General features: G+C 42.0%; 5 protein-coding genes across 5 annotated transcripts in view; all 5 read left to right on the top strand.

The window, feature by feature from the left end:
- The window catches only part of LOC110971967 (histone H2B-like), a 106,787-nt gene extending 86,596 nt beyond the window's left edge, over window positions 1–20,191 (top strand). The window contains exons 2-3 of the transcript XR_007937303.1: window positions 18,205–18,542; window positions 20,076–20,191. The gene's annotated coding sequence lies outside the window, so the exon portion shown is untranslated. The remainder of the gene's footprint in view (window positions 1–18,204; window positions 18,543–20,075) is intronic.
- Window positions 111–14,329, top strand: LOC110972663 (histone H1.2-like). Its single transcript, XM_051938020.1, has 6 exons — window positions 111–264; window positions 9,471–9,753; window positions 10,351–10,434; window positions 10,657–12,386; window positions 12,547–12,772; window positions 12,954–14,329. Exons 1-4 carry the CDS (start codon window positions 130–132, stop codon window positions 11,208–11,210), a joined length of 1,056 nt encoding a protein of 351 aa, XP_051793980.1. The 5' UTR covers window positions 111–129; the 3' UTR covers window positions 11,211–12,386; window positions 12,547–12,772; window positions 12,954–14,329.
- Window positions 14,588–15,598, top strand: LOC127530670 (histone H3). The gene has a single exon (XM_051938037.1). It carries the CDS (start codon window positions 14,649–14,651, stop codon window positions 15,057–15,059), a length of 411 nt encoding a protein of 136 aa, XP_051793997.1. The 5' UTR covers window positions 14,588–14,648; the 3' UTR covers window positions 15,060–15,598.
- LOC127530674 (histone H2A-like) lies at window positions 15,788–16,550 on the top strand. Its single transcript, XM_051938043.1, has one exon. It carries the CDS (start codon window positions 15,835–15,837, stop codon window positions 16,222–16,224), a length of 390 nt encoding a protein of 129 aa, XP_051794003.1. The 5' UTR covers window positions 15,788–15,834; the 3' UTR covers window positions 16,225–16,550.
- A 385-nt stretch (window positions 20,192–20,576) lies between the features above and the next one.
- Window positions 20,577–21,584, top strand: LOC127530679 (histone H2B-like). Its single transcript, XM_051938050.1, has one exon. The coding sequence runs from the start codon at window positions 20,577–20,579 to the stop codon at window positions 20,946–20,948; it is 372 nt and encodes a 123-aa protein (XP_051794010.1). The 3' UTR covers window positions 20,949–21,584.
- Window positions 21,585–21,740: the final 156 nt, after the last annotated feature.

Here is a 21,740-nt window from a genome sequence, read left to right as displayed (position 1 = left end):
GCCACGTAGGCACGTCCAATGACGTATATATAGAGCTCTATATATACGTCATTGGGCACGTCGCTCAGCCCATATATCTATGGCTCAGCCGGCTGCTACAGCGCGCTGGCGTATCTACTCTTCATATCTATGGAAACACCCCTCTACTCTGATCACGTGACTCTGGCTAAACGAATCAGACCTCGACACGTGCCAGAGCTCCAGCTTCAACTGCACCATTACCAGCAGAGAGCTGCAGAGGAAGCAAGTTCAGAAAGAAGCAAAGTAAGTAAAACTTTAATTCTCTTTAAGACAGAAAATGATTCAACCTGAAGGAAATGCTTGGTCATAAAACAAAACAACTCGACAGTAAAGCTGAAGTTCCTCCATGAGCTCAGATCCTGCTTGGTAGTCCAGACCTCAGAGCTGTTTTCATGCTTCAGCCTCTGTTTGACATCAAGTCTCATGGAAATCAGCATCAGTTTGCTGCTGCTGCGTATAAAGGCCTTTACACACTGTGTGATCTTCCGCCATCCTAAACCAATAACAGTTGTGAGAGGATGGTGGTGATATCTTTGGTCTGGGCTCTAAATCGGTGGTCCTACGTCGAACTGTGGAGACAGATTCAAAGACGGCCGTTGTCATGGTGACCAAAGACAAGCTTCCATAAAATTCTAGGTGATCATTTCACAGTGTGATGCTGCTGTGACCTACGACAACTAACCAATATAAATGCAGGATGAAATGACGCACTGACAGAAGTGGGCTTGAAATGTTCAGATCATGTTTTTGTAAACAAAATCACTTCTAAATATCACTATCCTGGTTCAGATGAGCCTTTCACTGTCCAGAAGTACAAGGACGCAATAGGGAAGGTGTACCAGAGGATAACACTATACATATGCACTGCAGGGGATTTTGAAACCAAATCATCACTGTGTCCGTGCCATAGAGTAAGGAGGGGCTTAATTACATTTAATTATGTTTAAATAAAATTACTTTCTGTAGGACATTTTAGTACACCTAAAATGCCAGTTACTGAAGCAGGATAGTGATATTTAGAAGTGATTTTGTATACAAAAACATGATCTGAACATTTCAAGCCCACTTATAATCATTTTGTGTTACAAAATCCTGAATCTGTTTACCTGCACTGGTGCTGGGTTGTGCAACATCAACTTGTGCATCAGTAGCAGGTGTCTCCACTTTGACATGCTTTAAAAAGTTATGTTTTTGCCACATGCACAGCAAAAGGCATCAGAAGCTCCAAGCACAGATCCACAGAATGGACAGTACATCTGCAAAAGAAACAAGACGTGGTTTAGGTATGGAGGACTGTAATAAGGGAATCTGTAATAAATTTAGCTTATTTCTCAGGCTAATCTACAAATGCAAATGTGCTGCCTTGGAATGTCTGCTGTAACATACAATAAAATAAATGCCACGTATGTGCAGCATTATATGTAGTGATACAAACATAATCATAATAAATATACTGGAATGAAAGTCACATTACCGTTCCCGTTGTATTTTAATGCACAGTCGTTCAGGTAAAGACACTGGTTCAGGCAGCTGTCCGGTCCTGTCTCTCTCTCTCTCCATCCCATCTGTTACGTCGAGAGCGTCCCCTGCTCCGTTCGTAGTGACCGGTAATGCAGCGTTTTTCATTGGAAGATCGTTTCTTGGTTTTGAAATCGTTTTTTAGTTTGCAGATCATTTTTTGGTTTGGAGATCGTTTTCTCCTTTGCATCGTTCCTCTTTCAGCAGCGCGTTTTGTTTATTTTCAGCGCGTTATTTCATTTGCACCACGATCCTCTTTTGTACCTCGTTTAGATCTGTGTTTGAGTTTGTGATTTTGCATCGTTTCTGTACTTGAAGCTGTTTTCCTGAACTGAGGAGTTTTGGAAAGTTGCAGATCGTTGGCCCCTGTCGGCCACCGTACGAATGTGAGTGTGATTGTGTGTCTGTATATGTAGCCCTGTGACAGACTGGTGACCTGTCCAGGGTGTCCCCTGCCTTCACCGAGTCAGCTGGGATAGACTCCAGCACCCCCCATGACCCTAGTGAGGATAAAGCGGTGTACAGAGGATGGATGGATGGATGGATGGATGGATGGATGGACAACTGAAAGGGAATAGGATGAAAGTGATATGAAATAAGCCTGCATATTTTGCTATTGAAGATATCTAAATGGGTCAAAAGAAGTGTGTAAGTCAAAATGTGTGTACAGATTAGTATGTTTTATTGTGATACAGGTGCAGGAGAGTCCAGGGAAACTGGAAGAAGTGTGAAAGGAGAGCAGAGTCTCCTCAGGGACTGATCACAGCAGCAGAACCTGAACCACAGTTATAGATTATATTATGTTATTAGGGATGAGACAGATGAAGATGAGTCGGTTGATAGTTCTGATTACTTTGCTCGCCCTCAGTCACAGGATGTACATGAACACATTGTGATGTTGTAAAGAACAGTGTTGGAGATCAGCCCTTTATCTGATGTTCTCATATTTGTGAAATCTAAGTTGTTTCCTCGCAGAGCAAAAAGAGATGACAGCGTTATTAGAAGGTGCAACACTTTTAAAAAACATTTAGTATTAGATATTTTTAATTATTCTTTTATTTTATTTTTAAGGTTTGGATATCCTTGAACACTTATTTCAACAGAATATAGACTCTGATATTGTAAAGAATAATGGTGGAGATGTGCACTCCTGTTGGAATAAATCCTCATTGTGAAGCAACTCTTACTTGCACTAAATTGGAAATATATATTTTTTAAAAATACACTGAATTACAAGTCTACAGAACAGTGCACAACTGTAGACTTCAGATGTAAGGTTATAATTACATGATGTTAATAATCATAGGTTGTGATCTAAAGTGGGCCGGTCTGAGGCATGGAAGTCCAGGACTGAAAATGAGTCCCACTCTGGCCCTAGGCACAGCACTTAGTTTATGCTATTAAGTAAATTAAAATTCAATCCATCCATTGAAGCACCGTACAGAAACATACCTTACAATAGAACTGGCTGAATTGTAGTAACCCATATTCATGATAAATGTAACATGGAAGCAGTGGTGCAATGGTTAAGACTCTGGACTACTGACCGAAAGATCAGTGGTTCAAATCCTGATGTGGCCACCATTGACTTTAAATTTCATACCTTTTACAGACAAAGTGTATACATAGGCGTCAGTTTAGGGGGGGATGGTGGGGATGTGTCCCCCCCACTTTTTGTCAGGGGTCATTTTGTCTCCAACACATTCAAATTCTTCACATGTAAGCCGTTGTAAACCCAGTTATTTTTAGTAGTATAGAAAATTCCGACGCTCCTGAACGCACCATCTGCACTCGGCCGAGAGTTGCACAGACATGCAGCACACCTTCGTGAGGTTAAAAAAAACCGCGCAGATGCTAAATTTGCGCCTGTGCCAAGTGGAAGCTCCGACCAGAGGCGTGCAGGGGCAAAATTTCGGCCCGGGAGAATTAGTGCTATAGCGGCCCACAGACCTCTTCACCCGCATACACTGATAGCTCAGCAGGTTGTGCTTCCTCCTTTAGTGTGGTGGTTGTCAGTTTGAGTCCAGCTTGTGGCATTTTACCGCCGTTCTTCAACATTTTCTCAAAGTGCTGTGGTCTCCATCCCCCCCACTTTTAAAAACAAACTCACCCTTGAGTGTATAGACATGAATTGTTCCATGGAGCTGATTCATAATCTGCTTTTTTATTATTTGTAGTGCTCATAATAAAGTAAAAAAAAAAAAAAAAAAAAAAAAGCTAGATGATACAGAAATCATGTATTTAAATGTATTTGTGCTTTTATTCAGTTTGACTATCCACTTTATGCAAGACAACAAAGTTATAAAAATTAGATATTTGACATTTATGCATATTATATTTAATTTGTCTATATACACAAATGCCATAAACAAGTACTGATATCTTTAAATGAGAGATTGATAACAATCTCACTTCAGATTCTTCTAATTATTAATGTTATTGTGTAAAATCACTGCATTGGTTCCCTGTGTGCTTCAGGGTAGATTTTAAAATTATTCTAACAGTTTTTAAATGTATTAATGGTCTTGGGCCTTCATATTTGTCTGATCTACTTTTACCTTATGAACCAGTGGCGTAGCACCAGATTCTGGGCCTTGTACACTCTTCATGTCAGCGGGCCCCTATCCATGCCAGTGCATGAAGCGTACAAGCAAAAAAAAAAAAGATTTATAAATAAACAAGCATAAATAAGGTTTTAAGCTACAATCAGATCAGATTATATTGAGAATGGTTCTTTAATTCACCACCTGAATTGATGCATTTGGCCTACTTGTGCTCAAATACTAATAAACATTAGGCTACATCTGGTTTGTGTACTAATGTTTTAATCCATTACATTACACTCAAATTTTGATTTAAAAACATTTATTCTTGAACACGAATCAAATAAGATACTGTACAGAAAAATATTAAGTTTCAATGTGTTTCAAAATTGTGACAGGCCTTTGTAAAAAGCAGAAACCAATGTCATCTTATCAACAGAGCCTGCCATAGTACAGTAGTGAGAACAGAAGGCATGGGATGCAGAACAGAGCCTTTGTGCTGTCACTGTGAATCAGCCAGTCCCTCCTAATCTTCTCACGCCCATTGGCTGACTTAACATATTGAAGATAGCTAGGAAATGCTTTACCTTCCTTGTCTTTGGGTGCCACTTTGGTCAGGTCGACACTTTCACCAGCCAGTCTGCAAACTATGGTCTCTCTCTGCTGAGCAGTTAGCTTCTCTGGCCATAGTCCTCTGACAACAACTCATCTGCATTTCCCTCACTTGGCCCTTCCTTTTCTCTCTCTCCAGCCTCCTCGATACTCTCAAACACATCTACAAGCATGAAACATACATGACTGATGTTAGCCTCAGCCTGATTATAGTAATAACACATCCTATTTGATAATAGCACTGGCTGCTGCTTGTTTCAGTTAAAACTGCAAGGGATGCACAATAATTTTGTTTTTAAACCGATACTGATAACCAATAACTTTGTGCTTAGAGAGAGAGAGAGAGAGAGAGAGACAGACAGACAGACAGACAGACAGACACTATTTTAGATTCCAGTGTTTCCTCGGTGGGGAGCCGTCTGCATCTGGGGCGTTGGCAGGGCCTGGGCCTGATGGCCCTGGAGCTAGCTGGCCTTTTGGGCCTGTTGGGCCTGCTGCTGCCCCGGGTGCGGGCGGCTCTCAATGATGGTGTTTCCTCTTTCTGGTGCTTCTGCTCTCAGCCAACCAATCATAATATTTCTGTTATAGAAGTGTGTGTGTGTGTGTGGCTGTGTGACTGTCTGTGTGTGTCTGTGTGTGTCTGTGTGTGTGTGTGTGTGTGTGTGTGTGTGTGTGTGGCTGTGTGACTGTCTGTGTGTGTCTGTGTGTGTCTGTGTGTGTATGTGTGTGTCTGTCTGTGTGTGTGTGTGTGTGTTGATAGGGAGTATGATGGGGGCAGGAGTTGGGAGGGATGTGGGGCATTGTCTTTTTATTGTTTGTTTTTAACTTGTTAAGCACTTTGTGTTACTTTATGTATGAGAAGTGCTATAGAAATAAACTTTGATTGATTGATTGATTTGTACTGCAATGATCCAAAATTATGAGAAAATGCATGTACACTGACAGTCATTAAAAACTTAGAGACCATATTTTTCAACATAATTTTTATTTTGAAGCCCCAAACTGGATTTTCTTCATATGAATCATTTGTTTAGCATATTGGCATACAGAAACAAAAATCTAAAGTTTGAAGAATGATTTCAAAATAAAGAATTTCACAAAAGAAAACGGCACCTGCCAAACACAAAGTCACAACAGTCAATACCGAGTATGGCCTCCATCTGCTTGGATGCAGGCAGCAATCCGTCGGCGCATGCTTTGGACCAGGCTTCTGATTGTGGGTTGGGAACAGCCCATACGCCTGGATACATCACTGTAGCTCAAAGCGGCCTCCACCATACCCAGTGCCCGGAGACGTTGTTCATGTGATAGACGCGGCATGATGCTGTTCACTGGACTAACAATGGGGGCCTTTTTTGGGCCTTTATATAGGCCTTCAAACCCATTCTCACATTGTGCAGATACTCACTGAGTATTGCTTGGTGTGTATTTGGTTCACTTTTGCAAAGTGACCAACCCATGTGCAATGAATCATGACAAAATGACAACTCATCATTATCTCAACTACCAGGGCACTAGATCATCAGTAAATCCACAATGAATAATTACAACCCCCCTACAAGTAGAATTCTGCATACATTTCTACCTCAAACTTTCTATTGACTGTCAGTATACATAGTTTTTAGTGAAATAAATAACCTCTGCCTCATTGCTTCTAGAAACACGAAACACACTGACAGTAAAATGATACATCTCTCTGATGCACTTTGACAACAGAAACAAAAAGAAGCCTGGCATCCTTTATCCTCTCAGCATGCTGTGGTTAACCAGCAGCTATAACTGATGAGAGGTGTGTTAGAGTCAGACACACACACAGGATGCTCACTTCACTTCTTCAGTCATCTGGAATACACCGTACACAAACCAACCAGAACCTCCTCACCATCAGGACCATCAGCTGATGAAATCCTCCCTCTGGTCTCTGGTTTGTAGACTAACGCTGAGCTACAGGGAACATCTGGACACATCAGGGAACATCTGGACACATCAGGGAACATCTGGACACATCAGGGCAGTGAGGGACATCTACATAGATCATGTGACTGACCGAGGGTAGATCTGAATTATAATCTTTATTTTGTTTTATTTATTATTTTGTGCCTCAGAGACTTTTACACACTTACAAATTAAAAAATTAAATAAAATTTTAAAAAAAAACTTTGACGAAAGGGCACTTTGGGCATCAAAGGGCAAAAGCCCTGCCCAGCCCTCACCCACTTCAGCCCTCCTCCACTGAGCTCGTAGAGCGAGATTCAGCTGCATATTCATCGTGCAATCTGCACAGAACAAACTTCACCTCGTAGCCAAAGATTGTTAGATATTCATGTCGTCAGGGCCGTTTCTGACTCATTTTGCACCCTGGGCGAGACCCTCCCAACCCCCCGCCCAAAAAAGATATTTAAAAAAAAATACTTATAAATTAACTTTAAACATTTTTCACTTTATTGAACATAAATTACACACTTATGTGTGTGTTGTCTTACCTCTTTGAAGCCAGGCAGCACTGGGGTGGGGATAGAGGAAGGTGTATCTATTTGATTAACAGGCTGGTCTGATGTAGAGGGGACTGTGGGTATGTTTTCACTGCTTCCAGGTTGGGTGTCAGAGAGCCCTCCATCACTGGGTACCAAGGTGGATGTGGAGGCTGCTGTTGATCCAGTAGTGGCAGGAGTGGAAGATTAATATTTCAGAAGTGAATCTAAAAAGAGACAGTAAGGTAATTGATTAACTGGGTGTTTAGATGGGAAGGTAAATACATGGTAACACCTGACATAATAACATCCCTGACCTAGGACATCCGAAACACAGCACCAAGCTAATGTCAATATAAACATCTCAAAATTGTAACATGTAAATAATTATTGTATGTGGAACAACAGCTTCAGTACACCTGTTCTAATTAAATGTGATACACTGGTAATGACGTGTCTGATAAAGACGATGTAATCCCCTCCTGTTGTACGGCCGTCTGGGACGCATGGAGTCATGTTTCCATTCATATAAATATGTAAATATTCTTAAACTTGTGTTTAAGTTGATCATTTATTTTAATGGCTTAAAATAAATTGAAGCCAGTTAGTGAAGTTCAATGACGGTAGCATCGCCTACACACAGGCAACGGTACGAGACTGTCAGTGCGTCAGAGCACAAACTTTAAAAGAAACAATTTCTATCAACAATATCATCACTACGTGCATTTCGTACTTTCTTCAACACTGAAGTAACTTTATCATATTGAAAGTGAGCTAACAAAGCAGCACTAACAGTACTGTCACTACGAGGGCTAACGTTAGCCCATTAGCATTACGAGCTAGCCGATACGCGGTTGTGTGTTCATGCAGTTTCTAACAAAATATTTCATGACACCATAACTCGACTTCTTCCTTGCTTCTCCTCATCTTCTTTACGCTTTTTTCTGAAATGAGCTCCAGAGGGCTTTTGCCTCTTCATTTTGGAAGTTCAGTGTATCCGTCACTGTCAGCACGGATCTACCGGTGCCTATTTTCTTCTTCTTAATCTTAAAAAAAAAAAAAAAAAAAAAACCTGCGGTGCCGCCCCCCCGGCTGGCTTGCGCCCCTAGCATTTGACTATTCTGCCTATTGGGCCGCACGGCCCTGCATGTCGTACAGCGTAGCAATATGTGGACTTTTGAGACTGTTAAAATCACACAGTGTGTAGAGGCCTTGAAAAGACAGAAATAGATTGAAAACTCTGATAAATAGTGAAATAGAGCAGAAATAAATCCAAGATAATGGCTTTTATTACTGTCAGTGGAAATGTTATCAGAAGAGTCCTCACAGAAGTTTGAGTTTTGTTTAAAACTTGAAGAATGAAATGTATGTGGAGTCCATCAGAGACATTTACTGCAGTAATGTGCTGTTTAGTAGCAGTCAGTGTTTGGTCTGGACTCTGAACAGGCTCAGTATAAAACTATAAAACCTGATATGAGGCTCTGATCCTGGACTCCGGTCTGTGAAGGATCAGAGTTCATGTTTATCTGGAGCCTCTGTTGGTCAAAGTGTAATAATGTAGGATCGTCTCTCTCTTGTGGTCCAGTGACTGCAGAGTGACTTCCATGAGTAATATTGAACAGACAGCAGTGAGCGCCCCCTGCTGGTTCCCCTCAGTGTTGCTGTCAGTGATCCTGTAGGATTAACTGCAGTCCTGCTGCTACACATAGACTGTATATATAATGGACGTAGCATCTGGCTCCAGAATTGAAGCCAACCCGGAAGTGTCAAAAACTTGCAATATCACGCCGTCCGCTAGGGTTGGCTCCAAAAAGCTTTTTCTCCATAGACCCCAATTCATTTTTGGAAAAAATAAAATTTGATAGACTGATGTTCTACAGCTCAGGATTTTTTTCCCGTTAGTTTTCATGGTCAAAATGAGAGATCAGGTGGCCGATCTTAAAATAAATCAATACTGAATTTTAAATAAATCGTTAAAGTTGGCGGAGCCAGGGGGCATGGCTATACTTGATAGACAGCAACAGAAGCCTCTGCGGTAAAATGTGGGCGGGATAAGAGAGTCCTCAGCCAATCCTGCCCCTAGTTGCTCTCCGGTCCAGCCTGTTTGATGACACTTTTTACGTCACTGGCTCCAAAAAATCCAAAACGGCGACCAGGAAGTAGCAAAATCCGGGCTTCATTTTCTCAGCGTTGAAACCAACGGGTGACGTCACGGTTAGTTTACGCCTGCTGCTACACAACAACCTCCGCCACACCAACAACACAACTGTTCATTAACTGCTGACATATTGTTTGACTTTATCAGGGAGCCACCATGACATCAGAGATCCTCAAAAACATCCTGGATGATCTGAATGATGATCAGCTGCATATATTCCAGTGGTTCCTGCAGCAGCCCAACAATGTTCAAGGCCTCCCAGCCATCAAAAAGAGCCGACTACAGACAACAGACAGGTGTAACACTGTGGATGTGATGGTGCAGACTTATGGAGATCAGAGAGCTGTGCAGGTGACCAGGGTGGTTTTACAGAAGATCCACAGGAATGATCTCCTAGAGAGGTTTCCTGCCAGCAGCTCAGGACCAGAAGGTCAGTCACAAGACAAGAACAACATGATATCATTACAGTCAGAAAGATGCATGATGGTTCTGCTACAGTTTGATAGAGTTCAGGTTCTGCTACAGTTTGATAGAGTTCAGGTTCTGCTACAGTTTTTCCTGTGTCCACATTCAGGTCAGTTCCTCTATAAAATCTACTGATCAACCCTGCTGACTGGATGCTGCAAGTCTTCAGAGGGTTTGGATCCAGCAATAAGGCAGCCATGTTGGCTGACTATTTAAGGGGACACTGTTGCTGTATCCTGGGCTTAGCTCCACCCTGGATGACTGTGGCTGCTTTAATAAGACAGACCTTCTTCCCTCTATAGCAGAATGTTAATGAGGTGAAGACAGAACACTCTGTTCTTCAGAATGGTCTGGATATGGCAGACTAATGTCAGAGGAACATTAGGTTTTACTTTTAATGATCAGTTTGGTGTCAGAAAACCAGAGTTAATCAACACCATAAACTCATCAACAAATGTCAACATAAAGTCCTTTCTAAGTCTGTTGTAAGTGAAATAAAACAACGTAAATAAAAGCAGTAAGCAGTGGAGAATATAACACGTGATCTCTGTCTGTCTGTCAGTGAATGTCAGTGATGTTGGAGAGACTTCAGAGAACAGAGAACCTTCCTCCTCTCAGACTCAGCCTCCTCTTCCTCAGACTGAAGGTAAAACTGATGGATTGTTTGGTCTGTAAAGAAAGATGGCAGCAGTTCATCATGCCTGAAATGGAAGCAGAGTTTAAGCAGGTTGTTTTCTACAAAACAGAACAGTGGTTGTCTATGGAGTTGCATGATGCAGCAGGTTGTAATGTAGCTGTAGCAGTATGGTCAGTTTTATGATTGATGATCCTCAAATCCGTGTTCTAAACTTTGTCAACACTACAACAGAGTTCAGAGGGTTCACTGACCCACAGAAGGAGGAGAACTTCAGGAAGAGATCTGGAGATGAGGACCACCTGATGCGGATCCTTGCTGTCATGGCAGAGTCTAAGGAACGGAAGGGAATGTCACTGCCTGCGATCAAGAAGGTGCTCGCGGCCACAAAGGTTGATGTGACCAAGAATGACAAACACATCAACACCGCCATCAGTAAGATGGTCACCAAGGGGGTTCTGACCCAGACGAAGGGCACCGGGGCCTCCGGCTCCTTCAAGCTCGCCAAGAAGGAGCCCAAAGCCTCCAAACCAGCCAAGAAGGAGCCCAAAGCCTCCAAACCAGCCAAGAAGGAGACCAAAAAGAAGGCTCCCGCCCAAGCCAAGAAAACCACTGCAAAAGCCAAGAAGACAGCAACTAAGAAGACAGTGGTCAGCAAGTCCTCGAAGAGGGCAACAGCCAAGAAAGCCATTAAAAAGACACCCAAGAAGAGCTCCAAGACGTCCACTGCTAAGAAGACCAAACCTGCAGCCAAGAAGGCAGCAGCTAAGAAAGCTGCCAAGAAGTGAAGCTGCTTCATCTCCACTCACTCAGCACCAAAGGCTCTTTTCAGAGCCACGACAGCCTCCACTAAAGAGCCTCACTGCTCTCATTTTAAAGCTCAACAGCTGCAACAAACATATGGAACAACATGCTCACGTTCCATTCATTTACTACCGACAAAAATAGTTAGTCACACAGAACCAAAATTAAATAGTTATTATTTTAAAAATGCTTTGGTTAGATTTGGATGTTATTTTAAATTGTCTCTGAGTACAACAGTGCAAAGATGCACACATCTCCACCAGACTGTAAGTCATATACAGAAATGTACTAGACCTTTATTATAACAATAATAATAATAACCATAGTAAGTTTATTTGCATAGCACCTTTCAGAAGAACATTCACAAAGTGCTTTGACAGGTAGAACAGAGTGTTAAAGAGAACTTTTCAGGAAGGCGAGTCTATAAAAATGGGTTTTCAGAAGTTTTTATCCTGTTTTATCTGACTTCTTACTTGTCTTTGTGTCACTTGTCTGATAAAATGCACAACATTTAGGCTGACTCAGTTTGTTTTAAAATGTGAGATGTACACTTATAATGTTGAATTCAAACCGTGTTAATGTGATGGTGTCATATCGTTCTTAGTTCTTAGAGTAGAATCTGATCTGTAATTGTTTTCAGACTGTCTGACGTGAGTGTGGACTCTCAGTAACTGTATTTATGTTTGTCTGTATTTTATATTGATTGATTTTAACACAGCTATCTGTCTCCATGCAAACCAGACCCCAACCAGCTCATCCAATCAAAGAAGGGGGGCTGAGCAGTCATGTTTCTATGCGGTCTGTAGAAGAAGAGTCTGTCTGCTCTCAGCTTCACTCTTTCATACAGGTTCTCTCAGAAGTACCAACTCTGGAGTAGGAACTTTTAACTCCTATAAACAGTCCTGAAAGAGGTTCTACAGGGACGGTTCCTGTGGTCAAAACAAAGACTGATGATGAGCCAAAATGAAGAGAAAGTTCCTGCAGTGGAAAACAGACTAATGTTGGAATCTCTAATGAACATCATGGACCTTCAGCTGGTGTTTGTCGCTGTGTGATAAAATGAGAATTAACTGTTGTTGATCCACAGAGTGGAGCAGCAGAACTCAGAGGTTCCCAGAGCTCAGTCTGTCCAGCAGCATGACCTGGACTCCATATTCATGGTGAGTTCATGGACAACAAGTTGTTCTCCATCTGTTGTGTTCAGGCGTCTCCATGCTGCTCTTTGTAGACCGGTGGACTGTCAGTGTGTCCAACATGGATCTGATGTTTGGCTCCATGATTTGACTCTGATGGACTCACTGACACATTTCTCTGTTCCAGCTGCTGGAGGACAACATGGTGACTTTTGTGAAGAAGGAGCTGAAGAAGATGCAGAAGCTTGTGAGTCCAGATTACCCAGAATGCTCAGAGAGTCAGAGGGAGGATGAGGAGGAGTTGAAGGGTGATGATGAAGATGAGAGGAGCAGCAGAGAGATGTTTGAGCAGATCACAGTGTTGTTCCTGAGGAGGATGAAGCAGGAGAAGCTGGCTGACCGTCTGCAGAGCAGTAAGAGGATTTGTGTAAAGACTGAAGCTGCTGATCAACAGAACATTTACTAAAGTCTCAGAATATCTTCACACAATCAGACTTTAGGGGACAAACTGTCACCTTCACTTTATTGCTGCTTTGGTGCTTTAATATCCAGGTTACTTCTACTTGACTCTTTCTTTCTTGTGTTTTTGTTCAGAACTTCCTGCAGTTTGCGGACATGAACTTAAATCTTGTCTGAAGAAGAAGTTCCAGAGAGTGTTTGAGGGCATCGCTAAAGCAGGACAGAAGACCCTCCTGAATGAGATCTACACAGAGCTGTACATCACAGAGGGAGGGACTGCAGAGGTCAATGATGAACATGAGGTCAGACAGATTGAAGCAGCATCCAGGAAAGCAGACAGAGCAGAAAGAAGCATCAGAGCAGAAGACATCTTTAAAGGCTCATCTGGAAGAGATGGACCAATCAGAACAGTGATGACACAGGGAGTGGCTGGCATCGGGAAAACAGTGTTAACACAGAAGTTGACTCTGGACTGGGCTGAAGACAAAAGCAACCAGGACATCCACTTCATGTTTCCATTGACTTTCAGAGAGCTGAATGTGCTGAAAGAGAGAAAGTTGAGCTTGGTGGAACTTGTTCATCACTTCTTCAGTGAAACCAAAGCAGCAGGAATGTGCAGCTTTGAAGACTTCCAGGTTGTGTTGATCTTTGACGGTCTGGATGAGTGTCGCCTTCCTCTGGACTTCCACAACAACGAGGTCCTGACTGATGTTAGAGAGTCCACCTCAGTGGATCTGCTGCTGACAAACCTGATCAGGGGGAATCTGCTTCTTATGATGTTTAAAAAGCAGTTTGACTCTATGACGTAGAAACAGCTTCTAATATTCTGATGGCTGGAGACAGTGAGGCCAAAACAATCCTGTAAAACAAGTCCCTCATTCAGGTCAAAGAATGTGTTAGTGCGGTTAAATGAACATCTATGGAGGTCAATGAAGCAAAGAGACTGAACACTGAAGGCTGCTCTAATATCTGGATGAACTTATGACAGGAGAACATTTCAGGAATCAAGAAATAAAGTAGATAAAGATCTGAGACAGACCAGAGATTATTTTTTTTCCACTAATCAGTGATTACTCTGGAAAACCATCGACAACAAAACAAACAAGATCAATGAGCTGAAAACTAAACTAAAGGAAGAATTAAAGTGACAGAAGACATTGATTCAGTCTAAATTTACATCTTTCTTCATAGCTGATTGCTTTCCTTACTATATTTTCATGGGTCATTAATAATAATTAATTTATAACTTAAAATTATGATTTATTTTGATTTAATATGATGTAAAAATAAATGAATATCTGTGATTGTTCTGTTTCTGACATTTAACAATGAAGTGACTGTCACTGGAATATTCATAATATTAAGGATTAAAAACTCATTTATTCCAATACCGAGTGGTCTGTAAATATCCTTCAACTGGATGCATTCATTTACTGAGAAGTTATTATTTAGGTGTTTGGATGTTGGACCAGAAGATTTCCATTGTGTTAAAGTGTCTTTAGGAAAATGAAGGATTTAAATGTTTGAACTAATAAATTAAAACCTGTAAACTATTAATAAATAATAAAATAAACTAAAGAGTTGAAATCAGAATTTATAGAACATGTCGGCTGCTGTGGAGGAGGAGTTTATTAACATTCATTTCATCTGATCACAGTCTGACACTGTGCGCGCGCTCTCCACCGCTCTGGACCAATCAGAGCTGCCTGCTCTCCTCTCCGGACCAATCGGAGCTGCCGCTGCTCCGCTGCTCTCCTTATAAGCTCACTGTTGCCGCTCAACCTCCACTTGTAGTTTTTCTATCGGAGCAGAGAGAACAGAGGAAGTAGAATGGCCAGAACCAAGCAGACCGCCCGGAAATCCACCGGAGGAAAAGCTCCCAGGAAGCAGCTGGCCACCAAGGCTGCCCGGAAGAGCGCCCCAGCCACCGGCGGCGTCAAGAAGCCTCACCGTTACCGGCCCGGTACCGTGGCTCTGAGAGAGATCCGTCGCTACCAGAAATCCACGGAGCTGCTCATCCGCAAGCTGCCCTTCCAGCGCCTCGTCAGAGAGATCGCTCAGGACTTCAAGACCGACCTGCGCTTCCAGAGCTCGGCCGTCATGGCTCTGCAGGAGGCCAGCGAGGCTTACCTGGTCGGCCTGTTCGAGGACACCAACCTGTGCGCCATCCACGCCAAGAGGGTCACCATCATGCCCAAAGACATCCAGCTGGCCCGCCGCATCCGTGGAGAGAGAGCTTAGACTCAAACACACTTTATCTCAAACACCACGGCTCTTTTAAGAGCCACGCATTTTCATTAAAGGAGCTCTACATCCAATATGGTACATAATAAATAAGAACTTATTTTCATGTAGCTCTGAGACTGTGATAACATATGAGGTGCAATATTTTAGTCCTCACCTTCCACCTTTACAGTCATGTTGACCCTGAAATTCATTCTGTGTAGAAACTGCATCTCATCACATTTTCACTCTTTATATTCTTACTGTGCATCATGTGTTCATTCTGCCTATATCTCACAGCATTAGTACTCTTTACACTTTTTATAACGTTGTTTATCCTGGACATTTACATCAAATACAATATAAAATATTTTATCCACATCCATATATTAATTTCCTTCCTGTGCTGATTGCACTCTGTCCATAATGTTTATTCTGTATATAATGCACTTTACTGCTGCTTTTATTCCACTTCTGATTTGATGCTAAACTACATTTCAGTGTCTCACCACTTGTACTCTGTTCAGTGAGAATAAAGTTGAATCTAGTCCAGTGTACTTTGTTGTTTAGTTCAGCCTGAATCTGCTCTTTGTTTTCATGTTAGTTCTGTAACAGACACTCAGTTGAATCATGTTTCAGGACCGCCTGGCTACAGCAGCTCTCCTCTGATTGGACGATCACACGAACGCTGACTCTGACCAATCAGAGAGCAGCCTGTATCTATATAAAGCTGCAGTTTACTGAGCAAGAGACGCATTAGTTTGTACTGAGTAACAAGCTTTCACATCGCATCATGTCTGGACGTGGAAAAGGTATCGGAGGCAAGGCTAAAGCGAAGCCTAAGAGTCGCTCCTCCCGGGCAGGACTCCAGTTCCCGGTCGGTCGCGTCCACAGGCTGCTGAGGAAGGGCAACTATGCGGAGCGTGTGGGTGCCGGCGCCCCCGTCTACCTGGCGGCTGTGCTGGAGTACCTGACTGCTGAAATCCTGGAGCTGGCTGGAAACGCTGCCCGCGACAACAAGAAGACCCGCATCATCCCCCGTCACCTGCAGCTGGCTGTCCGCAACGACGAGGAGCTCAACAAGCTGCTGAGCGGAGTCACCATCGCTCAGGGCGGCGTGCTGCCCAACATCCAGGCGGTGCTGCTGCCTAAGAAGAGCGAGAAGACCGGCAAAGCCAAGTAAAGGATCCACATCCTGCAGAGAATCAACGGCTCTTTTCAGAGCCACACACTCCCAATGAGCGTCTGTCTGCTACTGACTGATACAATAATATTATCACTGGTCATATTAACAGATTAGCTCTACTGATTAAAGTTAGTGTTTTATAAGTCCGTAAATATATTATTTGCAGAAGGTAAATAATATGCAGGTTATATCACATGTACATTAAGGTGATTAAAATAAGCTGTTTGGGTTGGGGCACTGTCTTGGTTAAATTTTGAAGTGATGCTTATATAAAGGCTGTACCACTGTCCCTTATATATAACTAATAAAATGAAGACTTTAGATGTTTGTTGTGATAAAGACAAACTGCTAAGTAAAAGTCCATTACTGCCACTGCATCATTAATAAATGTGTATTAATATCAGTCATGAGACAAACATTGAGCAGGTTTCAGGTAGTTTGGCTCCGCCCACTCAGACTGTCTCTACCTGTCCTCTCTTACGTCCGCAGGTGAGACGGAGTTCTGACTTTGTGACGTTCAGACTCTCATTGAACTCTATTTCTCTTCATAGCTCGAAAACGTTCATGTCTTCTTGTCAATACATTAGTTTTGAGTTGTTTTGTTCAGACAGAAAATGAATCGACAGATCTTGATTACTTCTTCAGAATCGTTTCACTGACAGCGTGTGACGTGCCAACCGGCAGATTTTGACAGCCGGTTATTGCGTCACGCCCAAGACAACCGCCAGATCCGCCGGGCCAGCCACGCCCATGACGTAACGGCTTGTGGCGGTGAGCCCAACGGACCCACCACCGCCCTGCAGAATCGATTTCTACCGCTCTGTGAAACAACATGTACCCCTCAGATAAAGAGTTCAGTCCTACTCCTTTAAATGGTCCATGTTATTATTATAGACATAAATAATTAACACAACACAGTTATTTTATACGATTACAGATTATGTTTAACATACAGTAGAAAACCAATAATGTTGTAGAATTGAAGATATTTTGTTGTGTGTGAATCAAAAGTTGTCAGGAGATTCAGATTACAAAGAATTATGAACTATATAGTTGTAGAGAAGAGTAGTAGAAATGAACTTATTTCAAAATATTGATAATAATAATATTAATAAAAAATACATTCTTAGTTCAGAATTAATCACATTTCAATGCCTATTTTAATCTGTACATAAGGTAGATTGGGAATGTACAGATATATGTAAATGTTTTTTCTGCTCAGTAATAACTTGTTGGCCTGATTTGTTTCAGGTTGCCACATAAATAAAAATACACTGCCAGAACAAGCACTGTGTTGAAAAGTTGAAGAAATGTTTAACTGTCACCTGAGAAGAAATAAAAATGATTTCAGTCTCATATTCATTAAATTCCACAGAAGACGAGAACATTTAGCAGGTAAATATGGGAAGACAACCTTCCAAAGAAAGTGCAGATTCTAAATCTTGCTTTTACAAAATTTAAACATAAACGTGTTTTATTCATGGTCAAATCATCATTTAATGGAATTTTATGGATGTGTATTAGACTTCTAAAACAACCTCCCACTCAACCCCCCAACAAATATAAACATCTGAACATACAACGGATCATTTTACAGCCACGACAAACAACTGTTTTCCTAGAAGAGGTGAAAACATAAATATATTTATGATCCAGATTATAGAAGCTGAAGTCGGAGGTCTCCTGTCTTCTTCCTGGTTCTGCTAATGTACGCGCCAACAGCAGAGCTGCTCAGCCAATCACAGACGGGGAACTGCGCAGTCATATTTGCATGCGGCCTGTATAAAATGAGTCATTATCTAGTTTCTCTTTTATTCATAACTGCAGTGACAGATAAACATGCCTGAACCATCCAAGCCAGCGCCCAAGAAGGGCTCCAAGAAAGCGGCGTCGAAGAGCGCTGGAAAGCCCGGTAAGAGGAGGAGAAAGAGCAGGAGAGAGAGCTACGGCATCTACGTGTACAAGGTGCTGAAGCAGGTCCACCCAGACACCGGCATCTCTTCCAAGGCCATGGGCATCATGAACTCGTTCGTCAACGACATTTTCGAGCGGATCGCCGGTGAGGCCTCCCGCCTGGTTCATTACAACAAGCGCTCCACCATCACCTCCAGGGAGATCCAGACAGCAGTCAGACTGCTGCTTCCCGGTGAGCTGGCCAAGCACGCCGTGTCCGAGGGCACCAAGGCCGTCACCAAGTACACCAGCTCCAAGTAAAGCTTCACTGCTCAACACCAATACAACGGCTCTTTTAAGAGCCACACACGTCATCTGCAGAGCTGCTGGTCCACATTTAATCAAAGATGTGAGGTTAAGACGTAAGTTAATGAAAATACTGTTGTATAATATTGTGTATGTAGAAATGTTCTTATATCTTTCATGAAACCTGTCCTTTGTTCATAAGAAATTGTTCGTTTTTATCAGATTCATTGTTGTGAGGAAGACCAAACATTGAGCAAGTTTCAGGTAGTTTGGCTCCGCCCACTGACTCTGTGTCCACCTGTCTATTACATCTGAAATGCAATCACAATAATCCAACATGAAACTACTTTTCAAAACTATGCATTTATTGTAATGTTGACAAACAAAATACAACAAGATATTACAACTATGCCACAAAATATGGCAACTTAAAATGTGAAAATCAAATAAAATTAAAAATCCTTTATACATTTAAATAATTGTAACAGTAGGCCTATAAATAAATTGTTTTAACCATCAATTTACCAATTTATCTACTGTATACTAGCTTAACTCTTTAAACTATTTCCTAAGTAAGATAGAAGCAGAATTCGCTTGAAAATATATATAACTTTGGATGTGTACATCCCTGGCATTATCACTCTCTTACACCTCTCTAGATTGTCATAAGAGAGATCATTTAAGGTTCATTTCACATTGTGTTCACACTTCGTCTTCTCCGTCTGATGATCCTTCATCCGATGAGCACACAGAATGCCTGTCTTCTTGAAGGAGAGCATACTGTGATACTGTGGAATAGATGATCCTAGATATCATGGCTTGAGACAGAGAAAGATACATGAGGTGAACAGAAAGAATAGAATCGACATAATTATCACTGGGTAGCAAAGTTCATTTGGACCTGAACCCACGGTCCTGACTTAAACCAGTTCCACAAGGTCCAGCCTTTTTCTTCATGTCATGAGAATCTCTCCTTTCCATCTTGATCTTGGAGAGAAGTCAATTTTTTGAGTCGCATCAGAGACTCACCTGCAGCATGGTCGCCAATTTGTTGACTTCACGAGCATTATTTACAGCGCCAAACCACTGCAAAAAACAGTTATGAGCATAGTATCAGAAGAAATTCAGTCTTGCTTTACCTGCATATGACTAACATGAGGCCAAAATGTCAAATTGGAGGAAATTTGGATGTGAAGGATCAGGTGAGCTCGATGACAGAGCCCACACCAACCTTTAGGAAGGTAGAGGTCTACCACATACCCAGACCATATTGGCAGGTCAGCTCTAACTGAAATCTGAAGGTGCATATACTGTCACCTTTGTGACATTCAGACTAAGAGCAGTCAGATTTAACATTTCTAAGAATGGTAGACATGTTGACATTACATTACAAATAAACACTATGCTGACAACAAATATTCACTTGGCTTTCATGTGCATGAAGAGCTTTACGCACAGGCTGCTGGAACTAAGTTGTATAATAAAAATACAAATATTGGTGAATAGTCTGATCCAGTAAACACTGTTCTGGAGTTTCACAAGAACAATCCGAGACCAGAACAACGGAACCCGTCAGACTTTGAACGCAGGACTGTAATGGAGTATTTCTACTCTGAAACAACTTTTTGGATGTTTTCTCCATCCTGCAGCAAACATCCTGATGAAAAGAGCAGCGTGACTTTATGTGGAATCATGGTAACAAATGTGCTTCAGTCTGGGACCTCCTGAACCTCCAACAACCGAACCAGAGCACCGACAGTCGAAGCGGTTCTCCAGCGGCTGTCCGGCTGAGCTCAGGCCGCACTGAGCGGCTCCTCTCCGGCTCCACGCTGATTCCGGCCTCATTAAAACTGATTCCTTGTGTTCAGTCGCTGTCGACAATTCAAATAACAGTGTTAAACGTTGAAACGCTTCTTAAAATCCTGTTCTTAGTGACTATTTCAGTTTTTATTCAGTGTTTAGATGTTCATCCTTCAGCAGCAGGAATCTGATCAGACACGTTTCAGTTTCAGGGCAGCTTCATGCTGGGACGCATGCGCAGTTCCACTGCAACACACCAACCAATTATCTTCGAGCAACAGAGCAGTACGTTTTGCATGAGCCGCCTATAAGAACACTTCAGACAAGTACGAAGTTAGAGTTTGAATAACATGCCGGAACAAACGAAGCCAGCGCCCAAGAAGGGCTCCAAGAAGGCGGTGTCCAAAGCTGTAAAGGGCGGCAAGAAGAAGAAAAGATCTAGGAAGCAGAGCTACGCCATCTACGTGCACAAGGTGCTGAAGCAGGTCCACCCAGACACCGGCATCTCCACCAAGGCCATGAATATCATGAACTCGTTCGTCAACGACATCTTCGAGCGGATCGCCGGCGAGGCCTCTCAGCTGGTTCAGCACAACAAGCGCTCCACCATCACCTCCAGGGAGATCCAGACAGCAGTCAGACTGCTGCTTCCCGGTGAGCTGGCCAAGCACGCCGTGTCCGAGGGCACCAAGGCCGTCACCAAGTACACCAGCTCCAAGTAAAGCTTCACTGCTCAACACCAATACAACGGCTCTTTTAAGAGCCACACACGTCATCTGCAGAGCTGCTGGTCCACATTTACTGTAAGTTGTGAGGTGTTGGTAGAGTTTAAGACGCAGTAAGGGAGCAAGATATTAATGGAAAACACTGTCGTTTAATGTGTAAAAATGTTCCTATAAGTACTTTATCAGAAGATAAAACTACAATATTCAGGAAATAAACACTGAGTGACAGAATGGTGATACAGCAGCAAGGAGGAAATGCTGAAAAGTGACGCTCTGGTAAAATGTATCATGAATTAAAAGTTAATATCTGGGCTGTAAACCGTCCTTTGTCTAAGAAAAAGTTTAAAATTAGCTAAATTTCATGTTATTCTCTGTGAGAAAGTGACATTAATAAATAACCTCACTGCAGTGACAAATCAATAAATGCTCATACAAGCAGATAAAAGACATTTAATTGCACAAACTAAAACCAGTAATTAGTGAGCGCATGAAAACTTCCTGATAAATGAGTTTTATTCATTTCAGAGTGAAGCTAATTCATTACAGGAGACGAAAACAGAAACATAGAAAATCAGATTGAAATAACAGCTGACTGTGGGTAAAAACATTTATTCATCTATTCTGTGATCAAAAATCTTCTTTTTATATAGTTCATAATTTCACTTTCATTAATACGTACATGAACAATGTTTTGTGTAATTTACACATCATTTCTTTCTTTTTGTACATGTTATTAAGTGATCCTTTCATCTTCCTCTCCTGAACCTCCATCTACACAGAACGTCTGTT

Source organism: Acanthochromis polyacanthus, chromosome 17 (genome assembly GCF_021347895.1).
Source record: "Acanthochromis polyacanthus isolate Apoly-LR-REF ecotype Palm Island chromosome 17, KAUST_Apoly_ChrSc, whole genome shotgun sequence".
In the NCBI taxonomy this organism is placed as follows: domain Eukaryota; kingdom Metazoa; phylum Chordata; class Actinopteri; family Pomacentridae; genus Acanthochromis; species Acanthochromis polyacanthus.
This window is presented reverse-complemented; position numbering and strand designations above follow the sequence as displayed.

Bases quoted from the DNA above. Each gene is read 5' to 3' on its own strand.
- LOC110972663 (XM_051938020.1), top strand. From the start codon at position 130: ATGGAAACACCCCTCTACTCTGATCACGTGACTCTGGCTAAACGAATC. The intron at 9,754-10,350 runs GTCAGTCACAAG...TCTGTCTGTCAG, and splicing joins CAGCAGCTCAGGACCAGAAG to TGAATGTCAGTGATGTTGGA. The intron at 10,435-10,656 runs GTAAAACTGATG...ACACTACAACAG, and splicing joins TCCTCTTCCTCAGACTGAAG to AGTTCAGAGGGTTCACTGAC.
- LOC127530670 (XM_051938037.1), top strand. From the start codon at position 14,649: ATGGCCAGAACCAAGCAGACCGCCCGGAAATCCACCGGAGGAAAAGCT.
- LOC127530674 (XM_051938043.1), top strand. From the start codon at position 15,835: ATGTCTGGACGTGGAAAAGGTATCGGAGGCAAGGCTAAAGCGAAGCCT.
- LOC127530679 (XM_051938050.1), top strand. From the start codon at position 20,577: ATGCCGGAACAAACGAAGCCAGCGCCCAAGAAGGGCTCCAAGAAGGCG.